This window comes from Acinonyx jubatus, chromosome B3, assembly GCF_027475565.1.
Source record: "Acinonyx jubatus isolate Ajub_Pintada_27869175 chromosome B3, VMU_Ajub_asm_v1.0, whole genome shotgun sequence".
NCBI classification, from domain to species: domain Eukaryota; kingdom Metazoa; phylum Chordata; class Mammalia; order Carnivora; family Felidae; genus Acinonyx; species Acinonyx jubatus.
Window position 1 is genome coordinate 86447257 of NC_069386.1, and position 12838 is coordinate 86460094.

Genomic DNA, 12838 nt, shown 5'->3' on the forward strand with positions numbered 1-12838 from the left:
GGATCACTAGTGTCTGAGGTTGTGTTCTCTAGAAATAGATGCTGAAAAGAGTTAGGGGTTCAAGGGATCACCACTAATGAAAGGAAGGGGGAGAAAGCAGGATTAGGCAAAAGGTGAAGTCAAACTACAGTGCAGCTCTACAAAGCTTCAGTTAACCCAACAGGGAACTCTGGAGTGAGGAATGCCTGTCAGAGTGTCTCAAATGGGCTGAAATGCCTCGCACCTTTGTACTCTCTTGTCATTTATCCACTAGATTCGCCAGATCATGCAGGAAGGGGTGATCTTGGGTAAGGTGGCTCTCTGCAGCTGAGACAGACCTTGAAGTCGTTGTCTGCCAGAGCCTATCTGCTACCTGTACTCCCTGCAGGTGAGCAGAAGGTCTTACCTTAAAGAGAGAATATGGAAGGGCCATCTCTATGTCTTCCACACCAGTCTGAATCTTAATCTTTCTTGGGCCTATCTCTCACTGCACATCTATCTACCATGGTAACTGTTTTCAAAGGCTTTGTTCTAGTACCCTCTCCCTAGTAAAAACTATCCCAGCTTAATTAGTTCAGCTTATCCCATGTAACTTCTAATCAAGTTTCTCTATCTTACGTATTTATAGAGCAACAGGCAGCTGGGTAAAGAAAATATGTTCCCATTTTAGGAAATCTGATGTACTAAGAGACAAGATAGTGTAGTATCAGATTATATAGTATCAGAGACATATAGTATTTCTGATTATATAGTATCAGAAATAACATAACCAAGCAGAAGCACAGCATTCATGATTTTGTCTTTGTATTGTCATGGAAAGGATTGCTTTGTGATATTAGCTCTAAGATACTGAACATGTGTGGCTTTGATGATTCATTCTTTAGCTTTATACAGTAAGTACTCTTATCTCCTGTATCGTCTCTGAAGAATGCCATAGTTCTTCCAAATCAGTATTTCTGACTGAGTGTTACCATGAAATCTTCCTCAGCAGCAGTATTATATTTTATTTTTTAATTTAAATTAAAAAAAATTTATTTATTTTAATTTTATTTAAATCAAAGAAAGTTAATAGTGTAGTAACGGTTTCAGGAGTAGAATTTAGTGATTCATCACTTACATACAACACCCAGTCCTCATCCCAACAAGTGCCTGCCTTAATGACTATCACCCATTTGCCCATCCCCCCACCCAACACCCCTCCAGCAACCCTCAGTTTGTTCTCTGTTAAGCGTCTCTTACGGTTTGCCTCCTTCTCTGTTTGCAACTTATTTTTCCTTCCCTTCCTGTATATTCATCTGTTTTGTTTCTTAAATTCCACATATGAGTGAAATCATATGATATTTATCTTTCTATGACTTATTTCACTTTACATAATACACTCCATTTCCATCCACATTGTTGCAAATGGCAAGATCTCATTCTTTTTGATTGCTGAGTAGTATTCCATTGTGTATGTGTTTATATATATGTATGTATATATATTGCAATTTATGATATTTATTTTTTTAATTTTTTTTAAATTTTTAAAAATTTACATCCAAATTAGTTAGCATATAGTGCAACAACGATTTCAGGAGTAGATTCCTTAATGCCCCTTACCCATTTAGCCCATCCCACCTCCCACAACCCCTCCAGTAACCCTCAGTTTGCTCTTCATATTTATGAGTCTCTTCTGTTTTGTCCCCCCTCCCTGTTTTTATATTATTTTTGTTTCCCTTCCCTTATGTTCATCTGTTTTGTCTCTTAAAGTCCTCATGTGAGTGAAGTCATATGATTTTTGTCTTTCTCTGGCTGACTAATTTTACTTAGCATAATACCCTCCAGTTCCATCCACATAGTTGCAAATGGCAAGATTTCATTCTTTTTGATTGCCGAGTAATACTCCATTGTGTATATATACCACATCTTCTTTATCCATTCATCCATCCATGGACATTTGGGCTCTTTCCATATTTTGGCCATTGTTGACAGTGCTGCTATAAACATGGGGGTGCATGTGTCCCTTCAAAACAGCACACCTGTATCCCTTGGATAAATGCCTAGTAGTGCAATTGCTGGGTCATAGGGTAATTCTATTTTTAGTTTTCTCAGGAACCTCTGTACTGTTTTCCAGAGTGGCTGCGCCAGCTTGCATTTCCATATATATTTATTTTTTTAAAGTGTGTTTATTTTTGAGAGAGAGAGAGGGAGGGAACCAGTGGGGGAGGGGCAGAGAGAGGAGACAGGATCTGAAGCAAGTTCTGTGCTGACAGCAGAGAGCCCAACCTGGGGCTCAAACTCACAAACAGAGAGAATATGAACCGAGATAAAGTCAATTGCTTAACTGACTGAGCCACCAAAGTGCTCCTCCATTGTGATATACATACATCTTCTTTTATCCATTTGTCAGTCAATGGACATTTGGGCTCTTTCCACAATTTGGCTATTGTTGATAGTGTTGCTATAAACATTGGGGTGTATGTGCCCCTTCAAATCAGCATTTTTGTATCCTTTGGATAAATACCTAGTAGTGCAGTTGCTGTGTTGTAAGGTAGTTCTATTTTTAATTTTTTGAGGAACCTCCATACTGTTTTCCAGAGTGGCTGCACCAATTTGCATTACCACCAGCAGTGCAAAAGAGATCCTCTTTCTCTGCATCCTTGCCAACATCTGTTGCTGCCTGAGTTGTTCATGTTAGCCATTCTGACAGGTGTGAGGTGGTATCTCATTGTGGTTTTGATTTGTATTTCCTGGATGATGAGTGATGTTGAGCATCTTTTCATGTGTCTGTTAACCATCTAAATGTCTAGCAGTATTATATTTTAATATTGACCCAACACTTGACCTGAAAAATGCATCAGCAATTAGATAATATCTAAATAGCATAATATGATCATCTTTATGGTAAAAATTGATGCTATGGTTTCTTATTTAAAAATTTTTAAACGTTTATTTTTAAGAGAGAGACAGTGTGCCAGTGGGAGAGGGGCAGAGAGAGGGAGACACAGAATCTAAAGCAGGCTCCAGGTTCTGAATAGTCAGCACAGAGCCTGATGTGGGGCTTGAACCCACAAACTGTGAGATCATGACCTGAGCTGAAGGTGAATATTTAACCAACTGAGGCAGCCAGGTGCCCTGATGCTTTGGTTTCTGTAAACCAAATGTTCTTATCTCTTTCACGTACCACATCTACACTTGGGTCTGTTAGAGATGGTTGACATTATGCTACCACATTTCAGATATCTTGTTAAATTATATTTAAGTGATGATCTGAAAATACAGTGAAATAATCTGAGTATATTATATAGTAAGAAAGTAGGAACATTTCTAGTAGAAGAAAATCTCCAGGCTAGTATCTTAGGCAAGAATTTTCTCCTGTTTTTCTTGACTCACATTTCCTTAAAGCCAATCAATAGACAATTTAAATTTAGCTGGGTTCCTAACTTAAAACAAAATAAGCATGTGACTCTTAATCTTGGGGTTGTGAGTTCAAGTCCCATACTGGGTGTAGAGATTGCTTAAAATTAAAAAAAAAAAGTCTTAGAAAACAAAATTAAAGTAATTAGTTCACAATTTAGCTGTAATGTCTTTAATATTGAATACAAAAAGTATAAATAATTTTAAGAAATATTCTTGATTTGATATTATAAATTATGCAAATAATTCTGTGCCAAATTTTGAAGCTGAAGAGTTAATCCTTCTTTAAATATCTTTGACAAGTTTCTAGACGTGTAAAAGTTTTCAAGAAACTAACCTAAAGCTTTTTGGGTGTGCATGTATATAACTATGCAGTGTTCTGATTGCAAGCCAAATGATCCTCAAATTCATGCTGTATCAGATTCTTTCTAAAGATGTAAAAATCTTTGATCTGACACAGGCGGCTTCTTACTAAAGTTTGTTTTTGGAAAACGAACAAAAAACACTGTTTTTGTTTTGTTTTGTTTTAGGATCCTGAAATAAAAGCCCTTCACCTTAGCTTGCTCAGGTGCTAGATATTTATTTACGTCAAGCACTAGAGGGAAGTGTGGTGTCACACAACTGCTATATTCTGCAAACCATGTACACTGTGGCATGCCCAAATATAGAGAAGAGGTACAGCAAAGAAGGACTTAGAAAAATACTTTCTCAAGATTGAAGTAGACAGGTGTGGTTTCCCCAGATCTACTGAGATCTAGTGTTTTACACAGAAAGTCCCAATATAGGGCTTTGATCCTTTTTAAGCAGCAATAACATTCAAATAACTGATTTTCATAGCTTTATTGTTATTTTACAACAAGATATGCCCCTGATTTTTTTGTTTATTTATTTTTGCTATGTCCCTGATTTAAAAAAAAAAAGGCAAATAAAGTACAAAGAAAAAGTGAACACAACTTGGAATCATACTATATGTTCTCACTGTATGGGGGAGGATTCTTGTAGATATCTCTCTCTAGTGACAGAAATATCCAATTTTATTTTATTTAAAAAATTTTTAAACATTTATTCATTTTTGAGAGACAGAGAGAGACAGAGCACCAGCCGGGGGGGGGGGGGCGGGGGGGGGGCAGAGAGAGAGAGTGACACAGAATCTGAAGCCGGCTCCAGGCTCTGAGCCATCAGCACAGAACTCGATGAGGGGCTCAAACTCACAAACCGTGAGATCATGACCTCAGCTGAGCTTTTTTTTAAAAAAAAAAAAAGCTGAGTCATGACCTTAGCTTAACTGACTGAGCCACCCTGGTGCCCCAGAAATATGCAATTTTAAATACATGGAATAATACTGTACTTGTTGTGTCTGGAATAGTTTTGTTTCAGATGGTAATAGACATCATTCTGTTGTGGCAAAGTATAGTGTATGAATAGGGGGAGTCGAGTGTCTAGATTTAAATTTCTTCTCCACTCACTGTGTGGCTATCGGCAAGTGATTTAATCTATCTCTGTGTACCTCAGTTACCTCATATGCAAAATGGGGATGATAATATTACCTACCTTAGACAGTTGATGTGGGAGTTAAATCATACAATTGTTTAAGACAATACCTGGAACATATGAAGTACTTACAACATTTTAACTAGTTTTCTTCTTATTATTTTTATTTTTATTTTATTACTTTTTATTATTATTTTTTTTAATTTTTAATGTTTATTTTTGAGAGAGAGAGAGGGAGAGAGACAGAGCATGAGCAGGCAAGGGGCAGAGACAGATGGAGACACAGAATCTGAAGCAGGCTCCAGGCTTGAGCTGTCAGCACGCAGCCTGATGTGCAACTTGAACTCACAAGCCATGAGATCATGACCTGAGCTGAAGTCGGACGCTTAACCAACTGAGCCACCCAGGCTCCCCTCTTCGTTTTTTTTTTTTTAATGTTTATTTATTTATTTTGAGAGAGAGTACACACGCACCAGGGAGGAGCAGAGAAAGAGGGAGAGAGAGAATCCCAAGCAGGTTCTGCACTGTCAGCACAGAGCCCAACATGGGGCTCGCTCAAACCTACAAAATGTGAGATCATGACCTGAAAAGAAATCAAGAGTCAGACGTTTTACCAACTGAGCCACCCAGGTGCCCCAATTAACTATTACTCTTACAATTTTCAACTTCACAGTAACACTGAAGGTTTTTAAAATATGAAAGTGGGACTTTTTTCAAATAACCTTCATCATTTTTCAAAACCATGCTTTTAATATAAATTATTACTGCTTCTACATATAACTATATACTTTCTCCATTGATGTTGGTATTTGCATGAGACAAATACTCAGTTTGCATTTATTGATTGATCTACCTGAAGACTTTAACAGAAAGAGATGAATTCTAAAACAGGTTTAAGAACTGTCCTGTTGAATGCAAGGTACCTTTAAGTCAGATGGTTTTACACAGGTCACTTTTACAATCCATGAGTCCAACTAAAAATCTGTTAATTATTAAACCATTATGTATTATCTGGAGACCTGACACTGCAGATTGTGAACAGACAGCGTTTGTCCCTCAAGTTAAATCTAAACACCAATTGAAAAATGTAATTATCAAGAGATTTAAAAAAAAACAAAACTTTTTGTCTTAAATTTAGTAGAGAAAGTGGGATATCTCTTGTTTTGACTGGCATAAACAGGTCTATGGCCTAAACAATTGGTTTAAACCTTGTTTGAGATTCCTGCTTGTTTTAGCATGGCGGCGCTTGGAGTTCACAGAACTCTCCTTTTGGTAATTTCTCTGACAAAGTGTCTGGAGGGCACAAAACTGCTGGCAGACTTTAAAAAATGTGGTGACTTGGAATGTGAAAGTAAGTTTGTTTTTCTTTTTTGCCTTCTTTTCCTCTTAAACTGAGGTTCTGAAATGACATAATATGTTATTGTGGGCATGTATGATAGAAGTAAGCATTAATATCATTGAGAAATATTTGCAGCTATAAAATATACTTCACTAAAAAAAGAAAATGCTAGAAGCAAAGCATTTTGTAATAGTTTTTAATATAAATATATCAAGGGGCAAAGATCAGCCTGATATATAAATATATCAGAAATTATAAAGATATTAATCCAGGCCTCAAAAACAAACAAATCAGCACTTTTCCTAGTTTTTAAGATAGGTATAATTGACTTGTATTGATTTGTATTATTGTCTAAACTTTATCAAACAATCATTTTTGTGTTCATTTATTATGTAAAAATATTAAAATCAGTGTTAGGAGTGCATAATTTTATTTATATCCTTGAACATTAAATTTCTCCTTTCTTTTACAAAGAAAAATTAATTTTCATTTTACTGGTTAAGAAGTTATTTTCTGTTATTAGCATTATGGTGCAAAAGGAATAGTATCACAATATATTACAATTGTTTTACATATATTCTATCTCTCCAGTATGTGAGAATTATTTTTAATTTGCAATATGTAAATTAAAAATCCAAAATATTATTAGTAGAAATGTAAATAATTTATAAGTAAATTTTTATGAGTATACATTTTCCTTAATCATTTGGATATGCAATTTGATATATAGAGATTTACTAGATGATGTTTTATAACAATAATAATCTTTCTTTCCTTTTTTATTCTTCATCTTAGTTTCCTTAGGGCCAGACACCAAACACAGAAAGGAACATTCAAATTCATAGTAATTTATAACATTATTTTAACTTTAATTGTATGACTTAATCAAAATGTTTTACATATGTTAGTATAATTATAATAGGTAATATGTATATTACTTTATGTATTGAAGGGCTAGATCTAGTATATGGGGTTATGACCATTCATAATTATTGAGGGCCTATTATTTGTTGGGTCTGGGGGGGTAGGAGTGTATACCTAAGAATAAAATGAAATGTCAGATAAATTTCTTGCCCTCCAGGAATTTTCATTCTAGTGACAGGTCAACATGAAAAAGTAAATATCAATACAGCATAAGAATAATAGGTAATATTGAAGTTCAGAGAAGGGCAGAAAAGGATGGACCAATTCAGGATGTCTCATAGAAGAAGTAGAATATGAGTTGACCATGAAGAGAGACTGAAGAGTTTCTGAAGGAAAGAGCAGAAAGAAAAAGCTCAGAATATGGAAGGCAGATGTTGCAGTGCAAATAACCTCAGTGCAAATCTGGCTCCACCATTTATCAAGTGTGCGACCAACTTTCTAAGGTTTAAAGGATCATTTGTTAGATCGATACAAGATTATTGACCTTATAGGTCTGTTTTGAGGATTCAATAAAATAAAGATATGAAAGAGCTATCATAATGCCTAGAATATACTGTAGTCCCCTTTACCCATGGGTCACTTTCCATGGTTCTAGTTACCTGCGGTCAACCATGGCCCAGAAGCAGATGATCTTGCTTCTGACATACAGTCAGAATGTCAATAGTAGCCTAATGCTACGTCACAGTGCTTACCTCATGTACCTCACTTTATCTCATTTTATTTAGTCATTCTATCATCTCACATCATTGCAAGAAGAGTAAGTACAGTAAAATAAGATATTTTGAGAAAGAGATCACATCACATAACTTTTATTTTATTTAAAAATTTTTTTTTAATGTTTATTTTTGTGAGAGAGAGAACAGGGGAAGGGCAGAGAGCGAGAGAGAGAGACACAGAGTCTGAAGCAGACTCCAGGCACTGAGCTGTCAGCACAGAGCCCAATGCGGGGCTCAAACTCATGATTGTGAGATCATGACCTGAGCTGCAGTTGGACACTTAACCGACTGAGTCACCCAGATGCCCCAGCATCACATAACTTTATTATAGTATATTGTTATAACTGTTCAATTTTACTATTAGTTATTGTTTTTAATCTCTTACTGTACCTAATTTATAAATTAAACTTTATTATATGTATGTATACATAGGGAAAAACATAGTATGTAGGGTTTGGCCCTATCTGTGGTTTCAGACACAGAGGTCTTGGAATGTATCTCCCTCAAATAAGGGAGACTAACTACTGTAGTAGGTACCAGGAAGAAAACGAATTATCTTTACCTTTCCTTCCTGACAAGATGGTAATAACATATTTCAGGGACAATGGACAGATGAACTTGACTGTAAAGGAATAAGAGGAAGTCATTTTAAATAAGGAAGAGGAGCAGGTTATGGATAGCCTTGGACACCAAGCCAAAGAGCTTAGAATTTATTCTGTGTGCAGTGGGAAGTCAATGTAGGTTTTTGAGGTGATAAATGATATGAAGCAATTAGCATTTGGAAATACATAGGATATACTGGAGGAGGGCAAGATGGGAGGGAGATAAATAACATTTTAATTTAAATTGTGTGTTTTTCTTCACATGTTTACATAGCTTTAATAAGCAGAGTCTTAGCCATGAGAGATTACAGAGGACCTGACTGCCGATACCTGAACTTCACTAAGGGAGAAGAGATATCTGTTTATGTTAAACTTGCAGGAGAAAGGGAAGATTTGTGGGCAGGAAGTGTAAGTATCTAGTCTTAAAAACTGAATGTAGAGTAAATGACTAGCTTGCACAGAAAAGCTGCTTTTCATCTCTAAAGGAACTTTAATAATTTCAAAGCACTTTACATATATAACATATATGTAATATATATTTAAAATATTTATTAATTTAAATATTTAACACATTTAAACAAACGAAAAATGGTCATGTTCAGTCTTGGTTTCAGAATTTCTATAAAAGGAGTGTTTTGGGAAGGCAGTTTGGTTGGGATAGAGAAGTTAAGAGTGCCTTGAAATTATTTTTATGTAGCATGCATAGTTTCTGAACTTAGGTTTTATATTTACTTGGAGAATAAAATTACTTTAAAAGTGCCAGCGGAGATTATGGGACATCTAGGCAATACCAACGATAATGAAAAGATGCTATGGTAAGCAATTTTACTCCCAAGCTGAACAAGCATGACCCACCTGATGCACACATCATTTCCATTTTTTTTTAAACATTTATTTATTTTTGAGACAGAGAGAGACAGAGCATGAACGGGGGAGGGTCAGAAAGAGGGAGACACAGAATTGGAAGCAGGCTCCAGGCTCTGAGCTGTCAGCCCAGAGCCCAACGTGGGGCTCGAACTCACGGACTGCGAGATCGTGACCTGAGCTGAAGTCGGACGCTTAACCGACTGAGCCACCCAGGCGCCCCCATCATTTCCATTTTGAATATGCATCAGATTTCTCTGTTGTGTAGCCTTTGTGATCACTATTTGAAGGAGAAGATTCTACTTGGATCTATCCTGCTTTTTTAGCAGCAGGGGCTGTATGACTGAACGGCTGACTCTCAATGGCCAGAATTATTTGGCTTCTGTAGTTCCCAAGATTCCTTACTGCTATAGTCCTTTAAACATGCCAGTGTATGTCTTTGAACACATTAGAGGCAACCAATGCAGCTGTAAGAAAAATGACACAGTAGGTATCATAAGAGAAAAAGAAAGCATTCTTTCTTGCTTACTATGTATGAGAATGATAGTTCCACACAAAAGTGGCATGCAATGTGTAGAGCCAGGGTGAAGTTTCAAGCATACTTAGTTTTGTGCATTAGGTGATTAACCCAGGCAGGCAGCTGTTTAAGAGACCACACTATGGAATTCACCCACAGACTGTCAGTTTCCAAACAGCTGCCGCAACTGCAGAGCTGGAGAATCACAGTTGAGATGTAATGGTGCTGGATGAAAGGGCCAAAACACGTTTCCACTTTGCTCGGGATAGGAAATGGGCTAAGAGTGCTGAAACCTTCACTCTCAGGGGACATCCTACATGTAATTAAACTGGATTAAGAAGATCTCTGCTACCAAGGTAGCCCCAGAAAAGTTTTATGGAACCAAATCCTCCCTGGAGGACTTACAGATCTTTGCTGTATTGATGAATCCATCTTGGCCCTTCAGAGTTAAACATCTTACTTGATTCTGTTATCCTAAAAAATGCTGAATATGTCACAGCTCCATCTAACTTGGCTACTGCCACCATTCTTCTGCCTTTTGATAGCCCATATTTACTAGTGTAAATCTGTGGTCCACCTGGGTAAGGAAGGTCATTAACAAACATAAAAAGGAAGAAAATGAGTATGTAGGATGGTTTTCCCTCTGAAGTTTAAAAAAGTGACATTTTACAACTTGGCTCTTTGTTCCCTCAAATTAATACTATTGTTTTGAATAACAGGCACATCTGGCTGGCTCAGTTAGTAAAGCAGGTGACTCTTGGTCTTGGGGGATGTAAATCTGAGTCCCACATAGGGTGTAGAGATTACTTAAAAACAAAATCTTTTTTAAATGAAAGAGATAGAGGGAGAAAGAGAGAGAGAGAGAAATGGGGAAGGGCAGAGAGAGAGAGAGGAAAAGAATCCCAAGCAGGCTCTGCACTGTCAGCACAGAGCTTTATGTGGGGCTTGATCCCATGAATTGTGAGATCATGACCTGAGCTGAAATCAAGAGTCAGACACAGGGTATTCACTTTTGAATGCCACTTCTGTGTAAAGAGAGCTCCCATGGTATTCTTACTTTCTGATCTTATACTCTAATAAACTTCTGCCTGCTGCTCACTTAAAAAAAAAAAAAAAGACAGACGTTTAAACAGACTGAGCCAGGCACCCCTAAAAAGAAAATCTTAAAAAAAAAAAAAGGAATATGATTTCACTTACTTTCTTTTAGACAGCAAATGAAAGCCAATTAATGTTTGTGATTTAATATAGATGAAAGCCAAGGACACGGGACAAAATTAGGCCCAATAATTATTATTGCTTTGATAACTCTTCCTTGTTAATCTTAATTCTTCATTTTGGTAGAAAGGAAAGGACTTTGGATATTTTCCCAGAGACGCAGTCCAGACTGAAGAGGTGTTCATATCTGAGGAAGTTCAGATATCAACTAAAGTGAGTATTAAATAACATTTCCGTTGTTAATTGCATGTAAATTTTCTTGGCTAAAATAGTTTTCTGTAGTATAAGTGTCTATTGGTTAAGTATCTTGTATAGTGAATACATAAAATAGTTGGTTTGGGAACTCACTCTAAGAATAGTTTGAATATGTGAATAAAATTAGGTTAAGACAAAGTTGATGACAGGCATATTGCTTTCTGAAAAAATGACAGGCAGTAGAGTGTAGTAGTGAAGAACATAGATTCTGGAAGTAGACTGAGTTCAAAGCCTGACTATGGCTTTGTATGCCTTAATTTTCTCATCTGTAAAATAAAGATAATGATTATATTATGGTGCTACTTCACAAATTTATGGGGAAAGATGAACATAGGTAAAGTATATAGAACAGCATTTAGTAAGTGCTATATAAGTATTAGATATTATTACTAATGTTATTATCCTACTGGGACAAAATTTATTTCCCATCACTCCCTCTGGGTCTTATATCTGTGCAACCTCTTTTGCTATTGAGTTTTAAGTGAGCTCGATAATGTTGGATTTGATAATGTTGGGCTTGATAATGAGAAAGGGAATCAGAAGGTGACTTTTCACTTAATTTTAAAAATATTTATTTATTTATTTATTTATTTATTTATTTATTTATTTATTTATAGTTTTATTTTCAGTTATTTTGAGACAGAGAGAGAGAGAGAGAGCGAGCGCGCACAAGCTGGGGAGAGACAGAGAAAGAAGAAGAGAGAGAGAATCCCAAGCAGACTTCTCACTCTTAATCACAAACCATGAGATCGTGGCCAGAGCTAAAATCAAGAGTCAATGCCCAACTGACTGAGCCACCCAGGTGCCCCCAGAAGGTGACTTTTCAATATATGAGTCTGATTAGCCCATTTAATTCAGATTCTAGGCTAAGGCAACTCACCTTAAATAAAGTCAGTGTGAAGTGAGTCAGCCTAGTCATGCAAACTGTCAATTTACTGTATAATTTCTGGTACTGTATTAACAGTCAATTTACTGTATAATTTCTGGTACTGTCAATTTTCGTTTTTGTTTTTAAAGACAGAATTCTTATTTATTTATTTATTTATTTATTTATTTATTTAAAAGTAGATTCCATGCCCAATGTGGGGCTTGAACTTATGGCGCTGAGCTCAAGAGTCACATTCTCTGCTGACTGAGCCAGCCAGGTATCCCTGATACTGTCAGTTTTATCTCCAAAATATATATGGAGTATATTGTCTACTCATCATTTTCACTCTCCCCATAGCCCTAATCCAAGGCCTCATCATTTCTTTTTTTTTTTTAATATGAAATTTGTTGTCAAATTGGTTTCTATAAAACAGCCAGTGCTCATCCCAACAGGTGCCCTCCTCAGTGCCCATCACCCAGTTTCTCCTCCTTCCCACCCCCCATCAACCCTCAGTTTACTCTCAGTTTTTAAGAGTCTCTTATGGTTTGGCTCCCTCCCTCTCTAACTTTTTTTTTCTTGCCCCTCCCCCATGGTCTTCTGTTAAGTTTCTTGGGATCCACATAAGAGTGAAAACATGGTATTTGTCTTTCTCTGTATGACTTATTTCACTTA

General features: G+C 36.4%; 1 protein-coding gene across 4 annotated transcripts in view; it reads left to right on the forward strand.

Annotated features, from left to right (window-relative positions):
- The first annotated feature begins 5885 nt into the window (after positions 1-5885).
- MIA2 (MIA SH3 domain ER export factor 2) overlaps positions 5886-12838 on the forward strand; it is a 108660-nt gene continuing 101707 nt past the window's right edge. For 2 of the 4 annotated variants that reach the window (XM_027065624.2, XM_053224397.1), the window contains exons 1-3: positions 5887-6217; positions 8722-8855; positions 11170-11256. In XM_027065624.2, coding sequence (XP_026921425.1) covers positions 6103-6217; positions 8722-8855; positions 11170-11256 — 336 coding nt within the window. In that variant the 5' untranslated portion in view covers positions 5887-6102. Of the gene's footprint in view, positions 6218-8721; positions 8856-11169; positions 11257-12838 lie in introns of those variants that run through there. The other 2 variants (XM_053224398.1, XM_053224399.1) reach the window with 2 other exon arrangements.